Here is a 17,739-nt window from a genome sequence, read left to right as displayed (position 1 = left end):
GCACCAACACATTGAACTGTGCTCAGAAACCTACTGAGAGCCAATGCAGATCTCTCAGGACCGGTGTTATGTGGTCCCGGCGGCCACTCCCAGTCACCAGTCTCGCTGCTGCATTCTGGATTAATTGCAGTTTCCAGGTCACCTTCAAAGGTAGCCCCACATAGAGCGCATTGCAGCAGTCCAAGCAGTAGCTAACCAGAGCACCCACTACTCTGGCCAGACAGTACGCTGGCAGGTAGGGTAAACAGCTGCCCTGCACACAGAGTTGACCTGCACCTCCATGGACAGCTGTGAGTCCAGAATGAAATCCAGGCTGCGCACCTGGTCCTTCAGGGGCACAGTTACCCCACTCTGGACCAGGGAGTCCCCCACACACTTTGAATTGTGCTCAGAAACGTACTGGGAGCCAATGTAGGTCTTTCAAGACCGGTGTTATGTGGTCTCTTTAGCCGCCCCCAGTTGCCAGTCTAGCTGCCGCATTCTGGATTAGTTGTAGCTTCTGGGTCACCTTCAAAGGTAGCCCCACATAGAGCGCATTGCAGTAGTCTAAGCGAGAGATAACTAGAGCATGCACCACTCTGGTGAGACAGTCTGCGGGCAGGGAGGGTCTCAGCCTGCGTACCAGATGGAGCTGGTAAACAGCTGCCCTGGACACAGAATTGACCTTCGCCTCCATGGACAGCTTTGGTGACAGTGTGCAACAACAGAATATTTTTGTTCTTTCTGCCTGAGAGGTTCAAATTGCAATTTGACTCCTCTATCACCCGGGGGCTCTTTATATTCTGCCTGTAGGAACTGCTCTTTGTCTTGAGTAAACACCAGCTTCACAAAGCACCCCTGACTTGCTCGGAAACATGAAGCCTGAAGCATTTTTAAAAAATGCTTTTGACAGCATTTGAAATACTGGTTTGTCCCTGTAAAGATGCCTCCTTGCTCCTCTCTCTGTGGTTTGCTGCAATTTTCTCTGGGAGCCCACCATCCTTGTTAAGCTGTTGCAAAAGTATTGTTGCAACAAGACATCCTTTACCTGTGGAACTCTCTGCCACAGGAGGTGGAGGCGGTGACTCGCACAGGATCAGATAAAACTATGAGGGATAAGGCTATTGTCAAATATCAGTTGTGCTAGCTAAGGGAATTCTCTGTTTAGGGACAGTATACAGGGGTGTGTGCTTGTTGACATAATGTTTGCCTTCCCTGTGGCCAAAACAGACTCTCTGAGAGGCTTGCAAACATCATTTCTAAGACTGACCCTGCCCTCAGAAATGCAGACAACTGCTGGAGATGTGGAAGTAAAAATGCAAACTTGGTACATATGATGTTTCCTGCTTGGCAGGGGGTTGGACTCGATGGCCCTTGTGGTCTCTTCCAACTCTATGATTCTATGATGAATAACTGCCTGATGATAAGATCATTTTGGTGCGAGGTGAGAATATATATAGCAAGAGTAATGTATCTAAGTAACACCTTAGAGACCAACTAAGTTTGTTCTTGATATGAACTTTCATGTGCATGCACACTTCTTCAGGCATATAAAGATTTTGCTACTGGACAATTATATTATTATATATATATATATATATATATATATATATATATATGCAGGTTTTGGTGTCCTCGGGTGTCTTCCCGTGTAAAAGTTGGGGTGTCTAGGCGACGTTTCGACGAGGTCTCACTCGTCATCTTCAGGCTGGTGCTTTCGGCTTCTTGTTACTGGAACAGAGCAGGATCTCAGTGTTTGAGTTCCTATAAATACTGTTGAGGGGGTGTGGTGTATAGCCTCCAATGTTCTGGGCAGAGAGGAAGTTCCCAGGCTAGTGTGCCTTTTCTTCTTTTGTTCCTTAATTACTTGAGGGATATCTTGAGTGATTTCTTGAGTGATATCCTGAGTACCACTTAGGTGGGTCATTAGGTGTGGATTAGTTGCTAAAGTCTTTGTGTCTTGACCTCTTGAACTTTGTGAAGAGTTTTTCTGAGAAGATGGCTGTACTGCACTTAGTTGTGCTCTGGCTTGGCTTCGTGTATAGGGGCGAGCTGTGGTTTTGTGGCCTGTGTCAGCCAGATCTGTGTAGGGATTGCAGGGGGGTGCAGCATCCGGAGGTGCCACCATGGTTTGGCTACTGGATGGTGTCTGTAATTTATCTGTGGAGAGGGTCTGGGTTTGGGTCTGGTGTGGTTGATTGGTGATGGCGTTCTGTGTGCCTCTGGATCTGGTGTCAGTTTTTGTGGGGAGGGCTAATTTCCAGATGTCTGGCAAGCGGGATGTGTCGTCACGCTTGTTCATGTTGTGAGGGTGTTTCTCTATCTCGATGGCTTCCATGATTATTCACCAGCCTGAAGATGACGAGTGAGACCTCGTCGAAACGTCGCCTAGACACCCCAACTTTTACACGGGAAGACACCCGAGGACACCAAAACCTGCATTCCTGTACCCGTGAAAATCTACGAAAGCAAATATATATATATATATATATATATATTTCTCCCAGAGGTTGTTTTTCTCTCTCTCTCATCTATCTATCTATCTATCTATCTATCTATCTATCTATCTATCTATCTATCTATCTATCTATCTATCTATCATATCTATCTATCATATCTATCTATCTATCTATCTATCTATCTATCTATCTATCTATCTATCTATCATCTATCTATCTATCTATCTATCTATCAATCATCTATATCTATCTATCTATCTATCTATCTATCTATCTATCTATCTATCTAATCTAGTTTTTATTAATTTTTCTGTTTTACAAATTAAAATACTCATTTTACACCCTTAAGATATCAATGACTTCCCTTCTTCCCTTTCCAAGGTTCATTTTGCATATCATAAATCCCTGCTTATTTTACAAAAACTATACCATTCACTATCCCATTAGTGCATCCATCAAAAATTATTTACCCTGTTGAATTGATCTGAATGCTGCCAGTGTTCTCAGCTGTACACAATTATTTCCAATATATTCAATAAACCTTTTCCAATCTTCTTTAAACATATGTCCTTCTTGTTCTCTTTTTCTGTATGTTGAGTCTGCAAGTTGTTCATCCCCAGGAGGTTGGGTCTGCTGCCTTCTGCATGCAAAGCACAGCTACTGAGGCTCTTTCCTATAGGGCTGTTGCCAAGTCTGGTTCCATCTTTGCAGCAGGATTGAAGGGCCTGCTTCCTCCCAGCAGGACCAGCCTGCGAGATTCTGCTGCCGTCAGCAGCCTCTGCATTGCCGGAGCTGAGAGAGGCAGCTCTCCAGCAGTGCAGAGACATCCTCTGCATGCCAAGCAGGTGTCCCACTAGGGAGCTAGCATGGACCCTTTGCATCCTCTGTTTGAGATGCTTGCATGTTGAGATATGAAGGACAGATCATGGCATTTAAGGTTTGTTTTATCCTGTTGACAGCCTACCTTTTCCTCCAAGGAGCTGCAGGTGACATAATAATAATAATAATAATAATAATAATAATAATAATAATCAATTTTATTTATACCCCACCCTCCCCACCAAGACCGGGCTCAGGGTGGCTAACACCAGATATAAAAACAATTGATTGAAATTCAACTTAAAAAACAAGATTAAAATACAACATTAAAGCATTAAAATGCAGCCTCATTTCAGTGGAAACTCAAATCAAAAACTTTTTGGGGGATGAAAACGTCAAGTCTTCACGAAGGCCAACTAACCAGACTGGTCCTACATGGGCCAGAAAAAAGCCAGGGAAGTCCCCAAATAGGAGTTCCATCACAAAAGGAGAAAGAAAAGAGGGAAGGGGGGTCAAGTGGATTCCAAGCCAAAGGCCAGGCAGAACAACTCTGTCTTACAGGCCCTGTGGAAAGAGATCAGATCCCACAGGGCCCTGGTCTCATGAGACAGAGCGTTCCACCAGGCCGGAGCCAGAGTTGAAAAGGTCCTAATGGTCAGGGGTCCCTTTACCTTTTTATCTGGAACCCACTTGGCCAGACCCAGGGAGGTTAACATCCCAGATTATGGCCAAAGTTAATGTAAGAACACAGTTAGGCCAGTGACCCATCCAATTTCTCACAGTAGCCAACTCCTTAGGTCCAGTTGCAGACGACTCTGGGATTGCGGTGCTCATCTCGCTTTACTGGCCGAGGGAGCCGGCGTACAGCTTTCGGGTCATGTGGCCAGCATGACTAAGCCGCTTCTGGTGAACCAGAGCAGCGCACGGAAACACCGTTTAGCTTCCCGCTGGAGCGGTACCTATTTATCTACTTGGACTTTGACGTGCTTTTGAACTGCTAGGTTGGCAGGAGCAGGGACTGAGCAATGGGAGCTCACCCCATAGCGGGGATTCGAATCACCGACCTTCTGATCAGCAAGTCCTAGGCTCTGTGGTTTAACCCACAGGGCCACCCACGTCCCAGCCAACTCCTAGGGGTCCCCAATAAAATATTTGAGGCTGTTGACGCTGAGCCCCACCCCAAAGTTGATGGGCATTGCCGTTTAAATGGTGTGTGTGTGTTGCGTCTTGGAATCGATTATGTGGAGTGAGGCTTACCTGCCTCCCCAATATTTTATTCAGGTTGGCATCTCTGGACCAGATGCCCATTATGGGAAACCTGCGGGCAGGATCCGACCCCAAGAGCCACTATTCCCCTTCTGTGGTTTCCAGCAACGGGCACTCACAATGCCAGTTATGGAGACAAGAGCATAGCCATTCTGGCTAGTAGTAGCCACGGCAAGCTCTGTTAAGAACAGCAGGAGATCCTGCTGGATGAGGCCACTGGCCCACCTGCGCCAGCATCCTGCCCTCACATGGCCCAGCAGATGACCTGAATAGGAAACCCGCAAGCCGGGGCGCCTGGGGACCGAACCCGTGTCCTTCTGCCTGAGGAGCAGCTGCCCCGCCACTGCGACACTCGGGGCTGGAGGAGACCTCCCGGCTGCTGCCTGGGGGGGGGGGGGAGAGAAGCGGGGGAGCCCTCGCGGGGCGCGGCGGAGGCGGCGGCCCGGGGATGCTCTCCTCCGGCCCCGGTGCCATCCCTGCGGGCGGCTCAGCCCTGCCTCCGACGAGGGTGGCATCTTCTGGGCAGGAGAAGGAAAAGGAGAAGGAAAAGGAGAAGGTGGAGAAGGAGAAGGAGAAGGAGAAGGAGAAGGAGAAGAAGGAAAAGGAGAAGGAAAAGAAGGAGGAGAAGGAGAAGGAGAAGGAAAAGGAGGAGGAGAAGGAGAAGGAAAAGGAGGAGAAGGAGAAGGAAAAGGAAAAGGAAAAGGAGGAGGAGAGGGAGAAGGAGGAGAAGGAGAAGGAGAAGGAAAAGGAGGAGGAGAAGGAGAAGGAAAAGGAGGAGGAGAGGGAGAAGGAGAAGAAGGAAAAGGAGAAGGAAAAGGAAAAGGAAAAGGAGGAGGAGAGGGAGAAGGAGAAGAAGGAAAAGGAGAAGGAAAAGGAAAAGGAAAAGGAGGAGGAGAGGGAGAAAGAGAAGGAGAAGAAGGAAAAGGAGAAGGAAAAGGGGGAGGAGTGGGAGAAGGAAAAGGAGAAGGAAAAGGAAAAGGAGGAGGAGAGGGAGAAGGAGAAGGAGCCGCGCCCCCCTCGCCCTCCCGCCGCTCCCGCCCGGCTCGGCCCTCCCGCCGACTCCGATTCAGGCTGCGGCGGGCCGGAAGGCGGGGCGCGGCGGGCCGGGCGGGGCACCTCCAGCCGCCGGGGCCGCCTCCTTTTCCTCCTGCTCCGCTGCTGCTGCTGCGGTTGCTGCGGCTGCTGCTGCTGAGCGGAGCGCGGGGCTTTTGCGGGGGTCCCTCTCCAGGTGGGCGCCGCGGATTCGGGGGCTCACTTGCCACGGAGCCCCCATGTACGCCTTTTACTCGCTGCTGGTCTACATCTTCTACACCCTCTTCAAGAAGGATGGCGGCGAGGAAGAGGAGGCGGCGGAAGGGGGGGCAAGGGGGCAGCAGCCCCCCGACGGGCAGGACGGCGCTCCCCAGGTAAGGCGACAAGGCACCGGTCCTGTGGCTGGGCGTTCCGCGGGGCAAAGGAGGGAAGGGGGCGCGGGTGGCAGCCTGGCATCGCGGGTGGCGCTGTGGATGTCGCGGGCGTCCTTCGGGGGGGTGTGCCTGCTGTGGGGGGCTGGCTCCAGATGGGGGTGTCGTCGCCCTCCGTGTTTCACCCCACTCCTAGCTATGGGGCATAGGAGCCAAGGTCCCTTGCCGCCCTCCAATAAAATATTGGAGTGCCGCCCCCCAAATTGCTATTTAAATGGCGTGCGTGTGGATTAGGGGGGCGGGGCTTGTCTGCCTCCCCCCCCCATATTTTATTTCAGTTGGCACCCCTGCTATGGGGCCAGTACGTGCCAGCGGTGTGGGGCGCAACGTCAGGACGGTGCCTCTCTTAATCGGGTTGTGCCCAGACCAGCCTGGAGGACGGGGGTGGAAGAGTGAATTCAGGGCTCTCCCACCCTAGAGAAGAGCTACTGGGTCCCCCCCCCCTTGCAGCTCCCTCCCGCCCCCTTTCCCTTCCGTGTCCATCGCAAGATAAGAAGCTGCCTGAGTTAGTAACCTTGGTCCACCTAGTATTGCACACACGGACTGGCAGCGGCGGTCTCCTGGCTTTCAGACAGGCGTCTCCCGTCTCCCCCCTCTCTCTTTGGAGGTGCCCGCGGGACTTGAACCCGGGACCTTCCCCTTGCAAGTCAGACGCCCTGCCGGGGAGCTCTGGCCCCCTGCCCATTTCTGCCTCCGATTTTTGCTGCATTGCTGAATGGGCTGCGATGCTTCCCTGAAGGGCTGCCCTCATTCAGACCGGAGGCCTGGAGGTGCTGGGGACCCTGGCATTTTGTCCCTTGGCCTCAGGTGTTTGTGCTCATTCCTAAGCAGCTGGCTGGAGTCAGGCTGCAGAAGGCGGGACCGGGGGTGGGGTGGGGTGAACTCCCTCCAACCTGCCTTAGTCAATGGTTACCAGATTTTTTCCAATGAATCAGGGGACACTTCCCCCCCTTTTTTGTGAAGCTGAGTAGCAACAGGGAGTCACCTGGGACGCGGGTGCCTATCAGAAGGTCGGTGGTTTGAATCCCCGCGGGGGTGAGCTCCCATTGCTTAGCCCCTGCTTCTGCCCACCTAGCAGTTCGAAAGCACATCAAAGTGCAAGTAGATAAATAGGTACCACTCCGGTGGGAAGGTAAATGGCATTTCTGTGCGCTGCTCTGGTTCGCCAGAAGCGGCTTAGTCATGCTGGCCACATGACCCGGGAGCTGTACGCCAGCTCCCTCAGCCAGTAAAGTGAGATGAGCGCCACAACCCCAGAGTCGGCCACGACTGGACCTGATGGTCAGGGGTCCCTTTAGCAACAGGGAGTCAGTAGTGGGGATGGTGAGGGAAAAGACCCTGGGCCAAGACCCAAAGACTCAAGCACACGTTGTTGTTGAGTCGTGTGTCCGACTCTTCGTGACCCCCTGGACCGGAGCACGCCAGGCCCTCCTGTCTTCCACTGCCTCCCACAGTTTGGTCAAACTCATGTTCGTAGCTTCAAGAACACTGTCCAACCATCTCATTCTCTGTCATCCCCTTCTCCTTGTGCCCTCCATCTTTCCCAACATCAGATGTGAACGCAGCTCTCTCCCAGGTCTTATTCCAACACTCTAACCACTACACAACACTGCCTCCCATACTATGAAGAGTAAATGTAGATAAACTGGTCCCCCAGGAGGCATGGAACAGAGAGCTGATCCCTAGATGCAGGATACCTGCAGCTAGAGTCGATAATCAGATAATGCTAATATTATTTACTTTGATATTTTAACCCATGTGCAATGGGACTCATTCTTACTTTATTTTATGGTCTCAGTATTCATCTTTTAATTTTCATCTGTTAGAAGAGTTTCTTTTTGGCTTTATATAGATTATAAAATGAAAATCTCCACAAAACAAACTAAATTACTAGATGCCGGAGATTTACCTGTGTGGAGTGGAACCAAATACTTGAGTCTCTGCGGACATAATCTTGGGTGAACATGCAAATAACCCACCCAAGCTGAGCTTGATTTTCACATGGAAGGATGTTTTGTGTGTGCACAGGGTGTGTATGTGTGTGTGTGTGTCTGTCTGTCTGTGTAGCTGGTGCCCCCTTGTACCTTACTGGCTGGCCGCCACCCACCCACCCACCCAAATCCTCAGTCTCCCATCCCTGCCTTTTATGCCTCTTGACCCCCTGGGTTGGGAATGTCGTTTTCCCCAGATTTCCCCAACTCCTTCCACGCATGCGTGAGTTCATTCAGAGGTCTGCACATTTTTCATGGTCCATTGTCTGTCGGTTGCGGAGACTAAGTGATGGAAATTGGGTCCTCCGTGAGGCTTCTGCGAGGAGCCGTGCCAACGACCAGTGGGTGAGCGGCTTCTGGGAAGAGCTGCGGAGGACATAAAAGTTCTGCAGGGTGTGACATGCTGCAAGCTGTCTCTTTTCCACCCTGAAGTCCTGTCACTCTGGGGGGGGGGGGAGAACAGAAAGGGCTGGGATTCTTCAGAGGGAAAGAATTTCGGTCGGCTGATGCCATGGCTTATTTATGTCTCTTGAAGGGGAATAGCTAATGGCTGTTTCGGAGAGAGGCGGAGGAGAAGCGACAGGAAGAAATGACTGCATGTAGAGTATAGCTCAGTCGGGAGAGAACGAGGCTCTCAGGGTCACGGGTTTGAGTCTTGTTGCTTAGTCGCTTAGTCCTGTCCAACTCTTCGTGACCCCCTGGACCAGAGCACGCCAGGCCCTCCTGTCTTCCACTGCCTCCCGCAGTTTGGTCAAACTCATGCTGGTAGCTTCGAGAACACTGTCCCACCATCTCATCCTCCCCTTCTCTATCTTTCCCAACATCAGACTCTTTTCCAGGGAGTCTTCTCTTCTCATGAGGTGGCCAAAGTATTGGAGCCTCAGCTTCAGGATCTGTCCTTCCAGGGAGCACTCAGGGCTGATTTCCTTCAGAATGGAGATGTTTGATCTTCTTGCAGTCCATGGGACTCTCCAGAGTCTCCTCCAGCACCAGAATTCAAAAGCATCCATTCTTCGGCGATCAGCCTTCTTTATGGTCCAGCTCTCACTTCCATACATCCCTACGGGGAAAACCATAGCTTTATGGACCTTTGTCGGCAAGGTGATGTCTCTGCTTTTTAAGACGCTGTCTAGGTTTGCCATCACCTTTCTCCCAAGGAGCAGGCGTCTTTTAATTTCGTGACTGCTGTCACCATCTGCAGTGATCATGGAGCCCAAGAAAGTAAAATCTCTCACTGCCTCCATTTCTTCCCCTACTATTTGCCAGGAGGTGATGGGACCAGTGGCCAAGATCTTTGTTTATTTAACATTGAGCTTCAGACCATATTTTGGGCTCTCCTCTTTCACCCTCATTAAAAGATTCTTTAATTCCTCCTCACTTTCTGCCATCAAGGTTGTGTCATCTGCATATCTGAGGTTGTTGATATTTCTTCCGGCGATCTTCATTCTGGCTTGGGATTCATCCAGCCCAGCCTTTTGCATGATGAATTCTGCATATAAGTTAAATAAGCAGGGACTGGGCAAAAGATTCCTGCATTGCAGGGGGTTGAACTCTGCAGTTCTATGCTTCTATTATAGCGAACCTCCTCATCACACAGCGGGAGTCCGTAGCAAAACTCTTTGACACCTGAGATCTCTGCTTCTTGTCCTGTGACTGTAATACCTTTTAAACTGCTTTTAATACTGGGTTTTAATCTGTTGCAACCTGCCCAGGGTTCTTAGGTTGAAGGGAGGGTAAGAAACTAAGAAGAGCCTTGCTGGATCGAGTCCAGCATCCTGTTTTCACAATGGCCAGCCAGATAACTCTCTCCACCATGAATTTGCCAAAGAAATAAAATACAGTGGTACCTCGGTTTACGAACTTAATCCGTTCCAAAAGTCTGTTCTTAAACTGAAGCTATTCTTAAACCGAGGAGCACTTTCCCTAATGAGGCCTCCCGCTGCCGGTGCCCTTTCACCGTTCGGATTCTGTTCTTATACCAAAGTAAAGTTCTCAAACCAAGACACCATGTGCAGTTTTGCGGAGTTTGTAAACCGAATCGTTCTTAAACCGGACTGTTCTTAAACCGAGGTACCACTGTAAATAAGTCATATAAATGATCATTGCCTGGAAGGCTACATTCAGGGACCTTCTGAGGTGACGGTTGTTGATCTGCCTCAGCAAATCCTTTGGGTGTCATCTACGCAGCCTGCAACTTGAGCAGTCAATAAATGCCTTGTTTCTCTGACCCGAATGCTTGACCTACTCAGGCATGCTCCGCGCGCACTATGGATTTATCACACACAACCGCTGCAGAGTAGAACGTTTGCCCATGTAAACAGACACATGTAACTATTATCACATGTATTTTAAAAAAGACCATGGATGTATGTTTCACATTATTTTTTCTTGCATTCAAAGTCCAGGAAGTCCAATAAAGTGTGAAGTGACCGTAGCGTCTGATGCTTGGGAGCTTGTTGTTTCTACGCAGTGTTAGGAGAAAGGTACTCTGTGCATGCTCAGAGGTACCATTTTTATTCATGCATCAGATTATTGGACAGGTGGGGAACTTCAGGTCCAGGTGCCCAAGCCTCCTGATCTGACCCTTTGACCACTGTACTCACTGGCCCTGTGTGGCCCCGCAAATATTTTTGCCTGTTTGGATAATGTGCTGATAATGCCCTGTGTTTGTCTGTAAGGAGAATATAGAAGTGTGAGAGAATTTGTAGAAACTAGCCCACTGTACAAAGGTAACATTCCTTCCCCTGCCCATTTTCCCTCGAAAGGTATCCCAGAAAGGAATTCGGCCTTCAGACAGAAAAAGATCTCCTAGTGGCATTAAAAAAAGATTTCAGAGCTAAGACAGGCTCAAATCAGTCCCGCTGGACAGCCGCCGTTCCTGCAAGACCTCTTTATTTCCCTGCCCTTTAAAGTATTTATTCCCACATCTTTGCTGCATCCCAGAGGGCAGATGCCCCGTCAGTTGCTTGCCATGTGTGGAGAGGAGCGATAAATCTGGATCTGCTCATCCACAGGCAGAGGCCTCTGACAAACAGGCCCATCGCTCAGTGATGCGGTTTCCATGGCGCCTGTTGCCATGGAAACGGAGCTGCTTCCCGGCCAGGCAGCTACAGCTGACTGGAAGGGGGGCATTTGAGGCCTGTCTGCTAGAGAGATACTGTGTGTGTGTGTGTGTGTGAATAAATGAACTCTGGGCCATTCCTCAGTTACATGCACCCTGTCATTTAAATACATGCAAATTCACAACTGCCTCTGCTTTGACTTTAAATACAAGGAGAGAGGAACGCCCTCACGATCTCTGTCACTGACAGAGCAATTGACTCTGTCAAGGAAAGTGGAGAGGTGTCTGTGTTTGTGACAGCTTCCATTTCTAATGCTCCTTTCACTGCCTGGAGTGACGGTTGGTTTGGCAGAAGCCCATCAGAGCATCCCTGCAAGGAAAGGGCCCCTAATTGTAGGAGAAATGAAGCGTCGGAGCCAGGAGTTGGGGGGGGGGAATTGTTTGGGAATGGGCACAATTCCTAGAGAAGCTGACGTTGGGGGTGGAGTCAGGGTGAGGCCAGGCATCGCCGGTTATTTTCCAACGCCATGATTTCCTCACGTACGCACCTCACGGACAACTCTAAGGCCCTGATAAGAACATAAGGAGTACCTTTTGGATCAGGCCAGGAGCCCATCTAGTCCATTGTCCTGTTCTCACGGGGTCCAGCCAAAGGGAAACCTGCAAGCAGGATTCGAACACAAGAGCAACTCTGCCTTCCTGGGGTTTCCAGCAACTGGCCTTCAGAAGTATTGCTGTATTACTATATTATATTATTATTATTATTATTATTATTATTATTATTATTATTATTGCCATTGATAGCCCTCTCCTCCTCCATGAATCTGTCTCATTCTCTTTTAAAAGCCACCTAGGTTGGTGGTCATACAGTAAGATAAAATAGAATAGAATACTGAGAGAAAGATAACGTAGAAAGATGTGGGGTGTGGTCCACAGGTAGCAGACAAGTTCAACATTCCTTGTAACGCTAGAGTGGACATGCAGGGGAATGTTTGGTCCAGCTAGTCGAAACTTCCTGTTCCTCCTGGCCTGGAGCATCCTTCCTCTTACAGGTGACCAGAGGTGGGTGTGACCTTACCTGTCCAGGTAACAAAAGGATGAGTCATGCAGCACTCCCTTCCTTTTTCATCTTTCTCCTTTTGTCTGCTTCCAGTTAGGACTGCTATGTTGGTTTTCAGCCAACAGCAGAACAGGTTGTTGTTGTTGTTTAGTCGTTTAGTCGTGTCCGACTCTTCGTGACCCCCTGGACCAGAGCATGGCAGGCACTCCTGTCTTCCACTGCCTCCCTCATGCTGGTAGCTTCAAGAACACTGTCCCGCCATCTCGTCCTCTGTCATCCCCTTCTCCTTGCGTCCTCCATCTTTCCCAACATCAGGGTCTTTTCCAGGGAGTCTTCTCTGCTCATGAGGTGACCAAAGTCTTGGAGCCCAGCTTCAGGATCTGTCCTTCCAGTGAGCACTCAGGGCTGATTTCCTTCAGAATGGAGAGGTTGGATCTTCTTGCAGTCCATGGGACTCTCAAGAGTCTCCTCCAGCACCAGAATTCAAAAGCATCCATTCTTCAGCACAGGTTTTCCCCCCTATTTGGGGTAAATCCACATGTTGCTATTTGTAACTTTAAGTCTTTAAGCCTGCCTTCAGGACTGATACTGTGTACAGTCATACTTCATGTTACGTTTGCTTCATGTTACGTTCTTTCAGGTTATGTCCCGCTGCAACCCGGAAGTACCAGAAAGGGTTACTTCTGGGTTTTGCCGCTCGCGCATGCACAGAAGTGCAAAATGACGTCATGCGCATGCGCAGAAGCGGCAGATCGCAACCTGCGCATGCGCTGATGCGCCGCTGCGGCTTGCGCTCTATTCATGTTGCAAACGGCCCTCCGGAACGGATCCCGTTCACAACCAGAGGTACCACTGTACTTGCTGAAAGTGAGTAAACTTACTTTTCATTGACTATGAATAGGATTGTGCTGTCTTTATTCTTTTAAGAGGGATTTAAAGGGAATTTACCAGGAACTATACAATTCAATCTGAGACAGACTGAATTGTATAATAGTGAGAGGCTTCCACGAGCCTGCAACCAGCTATTTGCTGTGCGTGAGAAAGGGAATGTAACTCTGGTACATAAGGAACTTGCTGGTGCAAGTTAGGAAGGATATTAATAAACACTATATCCTCTCCTGCTACCCTGAACATTCCCACAAAAGAAAGATAAGTACAGTGGTACCTCGGGCTAAGTACTTAATTCGTTCCGGAGGCCCGTTCTTAACCTGAAACTGTTCTTACCCTGAAGCACCACTTTAGCTAATGGGGCCTCCTGCTTCCGCCGCGCCGCCAGAGCACGATTTCTGTTCTCATCCTGAAGCAAAGTTCTTAACCCAAGGTAATATTTCTGGGTTAGCGGAGTCTATAACCTGAAGCGTATGTAACCCGAGGTACCACTGTAAAAGTGACTTCTAACTATCCATCCCAGTATGGTTTTCCCAGTAGTGATGTATGGAAGTGAGAGCTGGACCATAAAGAAGGCTGATCGCCGAAGAATTGATGCTTTTGAATTCTGGTGCTGGAGGAGACTCTTGAGAGTCCCATGGACTGCAAGATCAGACCTATCCACTCTGAAGGAAATCAGCCCTGAGTGCTCACTGAAAGGACAGATCCTGAAGCTGAGGCTCCAAGACTTTGGCCACCTCATGAGAAGAGAAGACTCCCTGGAGAAGACCCTGATGTTGGGAAAGATGGAGGGCACAAGGAGAAGGGGACGACAGAGGACGAGATGGTGGGACAGTGTTCTTGAAGCCACCAGCATGAGTTTGACCAAACTGCAGGAGGCAGTGGAAGACAGGAGGGTCTGGCGTGCTCTGGTTCAGGGGGTCACGAAGAGGCGGACACGACTAATCAACTAAACAACAACAAACTATCCATCCATTAGGTGTGCCAGCAAGTCTTCTTCATAATAGCCTGATTTTCAATCTAGAGAGATATCCATTTATTCCTCCCTCTGCTGATGTTTCCCAGTGTTCAGACCAGGCATCACAGATTCCTTGCTCTTCCTTTCCATCTAAGACCGTGATTCCCAACGTTAGGCACACACCCCACAGGGGAAATTCGAGAATGAGTTATTAACAGCTAATGGCCTTTTAGGTTTCCTCCATGTGAATAGCAGCTCACTTTTTGAAGTACTGATATGTAGTCGAAAATAGAATTAAAAGGACCCATGGAAGGGATGGGAGAAAGTCAGGAAGATTCGGCGTAATCTCAATATTTGGACTTTGTACTGTTTTATGTTGTATATTATATCTTTGAAAATCAATTAAAAATATTATGAAAAAGTTCACTTTTTGAATAATACAAATTATATGTCATGGGGGGGGGGGAATCAGGATTTTAGAGACGCTTAGCTGGGGCATGGGCAAAAAAAGGTTGGGGATAATAATAATAATAATTTATTATTTATACCCCACCCATCTGGCTGTGCTTCCCCAGCTACTCTGGGCTGCTTAAAAAAAATAATAATAATAAAAATACTGCAATACATCAAACATTAAAAGCTTCCCTAAACATTCTCCATTTCCTGTTGCTATATATTTTTAAAGATGTTCTTACACTTTGTCTCCTGTTGCTTCCACCCCACCTAGGACTGCAAAGCTTTTTCCATGGAGCAATCAAGGAGGACGAAGAAAGCCCTGAGCAAAGACCCCTGGAAGGAGATGAGCGAACTGGACAGTAAGTCACCCGGACCCCTCCCTGTCTGCCCCCCACCTCCAGCAGCAAAAGTTAGGGAAGCCCAGAATGGTTGGCTAGTCCCAAAGTCTTCCTCTCCTCCCTAATGGGGCCTTGTATATGTGGGAAAGTTCAGGGAGGCAGGAGAGGATATACTGTTTATTAATATCCTTCCTAACTTGCGCTAGCAAGTGTGCTGGTCCCGGGGGTAAGGTACCGTGGGTGTAAGCAGAGTCCACACGAAGAGGGGCGAGGTCTGAGGCGGAGAGCCGGGCGGGGAACAGGAACGCTGGAACAGGAGGCCGAGCAGGGATCAGGAACACAGGAAGGTCCGAAGCCAACAACGACGTTGCTCCCGCAACCTGGGGCCGGGCTGACTGGGCTTTTATCCTCTTCTAAGGCCAGGGGCGGTCCCGGCCCCCAGGAGCCCCGCCTCCTCTGGCCTTAAGGCGAGCACTCCTCCTGGGGGCAACCAGTTCCCTTCGCCTCTCTGCCCTAAGCCTCTGCAGATCCAGAGAGGCCGAAGGGTTACTGGGCCCTGGAGGAGGCTCACCTGTGGCCACTGAGTCGTCAAGCCCCTCTGGGGCCAGAAGGGCTTCACCTGGGGCCAGCTCCTGATGCTCTGCCACAGGTGCAGGCTCTTCAGCATCGAGGCCTTGCCTCAGTTCAGCCGGCCCTGGAGGCGGGGACTCCTGTGCAGGCTGGGATTCCTCTGGTTCATCCTCTGAATCGGAATCCCAGGCCATCACACCAAGTTCCTTTATGTAGCAAAGTTACATCCCCCTTTTTACATGCACAGCAGATAGCTGGTTGCAGGCTCGTGTGAGCCTCTCACTATTACAGTGGACGCTTGGGTTGCGAACGTGATCCATGTGAGATGCACATTCGCAACCCGCAGCATTTGCAACCTGCGTTTACGCAGGTGCAAGTAGCGATTCAGTGCTTCTGTGCATGTGCAAAGCGCAATTTAGCACTTCTGTGTGTGCGTGACCGCCAAAACCTGGAAGAAACCCGTTCCAGTACTTCTGGGTTTTGGTGGTCCGCAACCCGAAAAAGCGCAACTTGAAGTGGCTGTAACCCGAGGTATAACTGTATACAATTCCCTTTGAATCCTTCTTAAAAGAATAAAGGTGCCACAATCTTATTCAAAGTCAATAAAATAAGTTTACTTACATCAGTTCACAGTTGGATCCCTGAAGGCAGACTTAGCTGCAAACATGTACATGCGCATCTACCCCATATGGGGGAATAATCCCAGTGCTTCTGCTAGCTGAGAGCTAGCAGAGGAGTCCTAGCTGGTCAAACGAAGAAGGAAGTCAAAAAGAGAGAAGTGTGCTGCACGACTCGTCCTTTTGTTACCTGGACAGGTAAGGCCACGCCCACCTCTTGTCACATGCAAAAGTAAGGATGCTCCAGCCAGGAGGAACAGAAAGTTTTGACTGGCTGGACCAAACATTCCCTCGTATGTCTTCTCCAGCATTTCAAGGAATAATAGTAGTAGTAGTAATAATAATAATAATAATAATAATAATAATAATAATAATAATAATAATAATAATAATAATATTGTTTATATCCCGCCCTCCCCAGCCAAAGCCGGGCTCAGAGCAGCTAACAACAGTAAAAGTAACACAATGTTCTAAAATCAATTCCTTCTAAAATCAATTCAAAATCTAATTCATGGCGACCATTGGGCTAGAGCTCTGTGAGGATTACCAAAGGAGGGGGTCAGGCTGTGCCTTGGCCAAAGGCCTGGTGGAGCAGCTCTGTCTCGCAGGCCCTGCGGAAAGATATCAAGTTCCACTGGATCGGGGCCACGGCCGAAAAAGCCCTGGCTCTGGTTGAGGCTGTCTGTGGCCCGGATTCTCCAAGATGTTTTTGTTTGAAGAAGGTCCTCCGTGGGACATACCAGGAGAGGTGGTCCCATAGGGACAAGGGTCCTAGGCCATATAGGGCTTTAAAGGCTAAAACCAGCACCTTAGACCTGATCCTGTACTCCACCAGGAGCCAGTGCAGCTGATATAGCACCGGATGAATGTGATCCCGCAGTGAGGACCCCGTAAGGAGTCTTGCAGTGGCATTCTGCACCTGTTGGAGTGTTGTACTTGACTGCCTCTCATGGATCACACCCCACAGTTTAAGGATGGAGTCATCCTCATCATGAACAGGGCAATGGTCCCGTCCAATGTGCAGCAATTTGGGAATCAGCTCAGGTTTTTGGCTATCCAAATATCTTGGGAGAGACTCTGTACTGCTGGGCTCAGTCCCCAGGTCTTGGGTTGGGACACAGCCACTCCCCACCATCTCTCCCCACCCAGGAACAAAACAGGCTTTCTGATGGGGAGGGTCAGCCCCTGAGAGAGGATGCTGCCGGTTGGTGCTTTTTCTCCCTGGCCAGGGGTCTCTTCTCTTGGCAGGCAGCTCAGAGAGCGACAGAAGCAACAATACAGAGGAAGAGGAGGAAGAGGAGGAAGGCCTTGGGTTGGGGGACGCCCCGACTCCGCTCACAGAGTTCCGGTCCCTCAAGGCGGAGGCTGCTGTGAAGACCCTCCTTGGGGAAAAAGACCCGGCCAGTGGAAAGGTGAGTGCCCCCACCCCAAATCCATTTCACTTCTGTTCTGCGGTGCTGGAACGGGGGGAAGTGGCCTGGTGGAAAACATTAAATTATATATGGAGTTAAAATGATTGGATGGATAAATATAAGATGGGGGACACCTGGTTTGCCAACAGGACATGTGGAAAGGATCTAGGACAGGCGTCAGTAAATTTTTTCAGCCGTGGGTCAGTCCACTGTCCCTCAGACCTTGAAGGGGTCTATATTTTTTTTGGGGGGGGGAATGAACTGATTCGTCCTCTGTCGTCCCCTTCTCCTTGTGCCCTCCATCTTTCCCAGCATCAGGGTCTTTTCCCGGGAGTCTTCTCTTCTCATGAGGTGGCCAAAGTCTTGGAGCCTCAGCTTCAGGATCTGTCCTTCCAGGGAGCA

General features: G+C 49.7%; 1 protein-coding gene and 1 long non-coding RNA gene across 3 annotated transcripts in view; one reads left to right on the top strand and one right to left on the bottom strand.

Moving 5' to 3' along the window:
• LOC309374245 overlaps positions 1 to 17,739 on the bottom strand; it is a 235,934-nt gene that overhangs the window by 52,918 nt on the left and 165,277 nt on the right. The window lies entirely within an intron of this gene.
• Positions 5,485 to 17,739, top strand: part of KIFC2 (kinesin family member C2) — a 42,926-nt gene continuing 30,671 nt past the window's right edge. Inside the window, exons 1-3 of one of the 2 annotated variants that reach the window (XM_081918721.1) lie at positions 5,485 to 5,929; positions 14,672 to 14,759; positions 17,174 to 17,337. In XM_081918721.1, the coding sequence (XP_081774847.1) occupies positions 5,795 to 5,929; positions 14,672 to 14,759; positions 17,174 to 17,337 (387 nt within the window). In that variant the 5' untranslated portion in view covers positions 5,485 to 5,794. Of the gene's footprint in view, positions 5,930 to 11,335; positions 11,378 to 14,671; positions 14,760 to 17,173; positions 17,338 to 17,739 lie in introns of those variants that run through there. The other variant, XM_081918722.1, reaches the window with a different exon arrangement.

Source organism: Podarcis melisellensis (genome assembly GCF_964234715.1).
Source record: "Podarcis melisellensis genome assembly, chromosome: 7".
Lineage (NCBI taxonomy): Eukaryota > Metazoa > Chordata > Lepidosauria > Squamata > Lacertidae > Podarcis > Podarcis melisellensis.
Note: the sequence above shows the minus strand (reverse complement) of the source record. Positions and strands in the feature narration are given on the sequence as shown.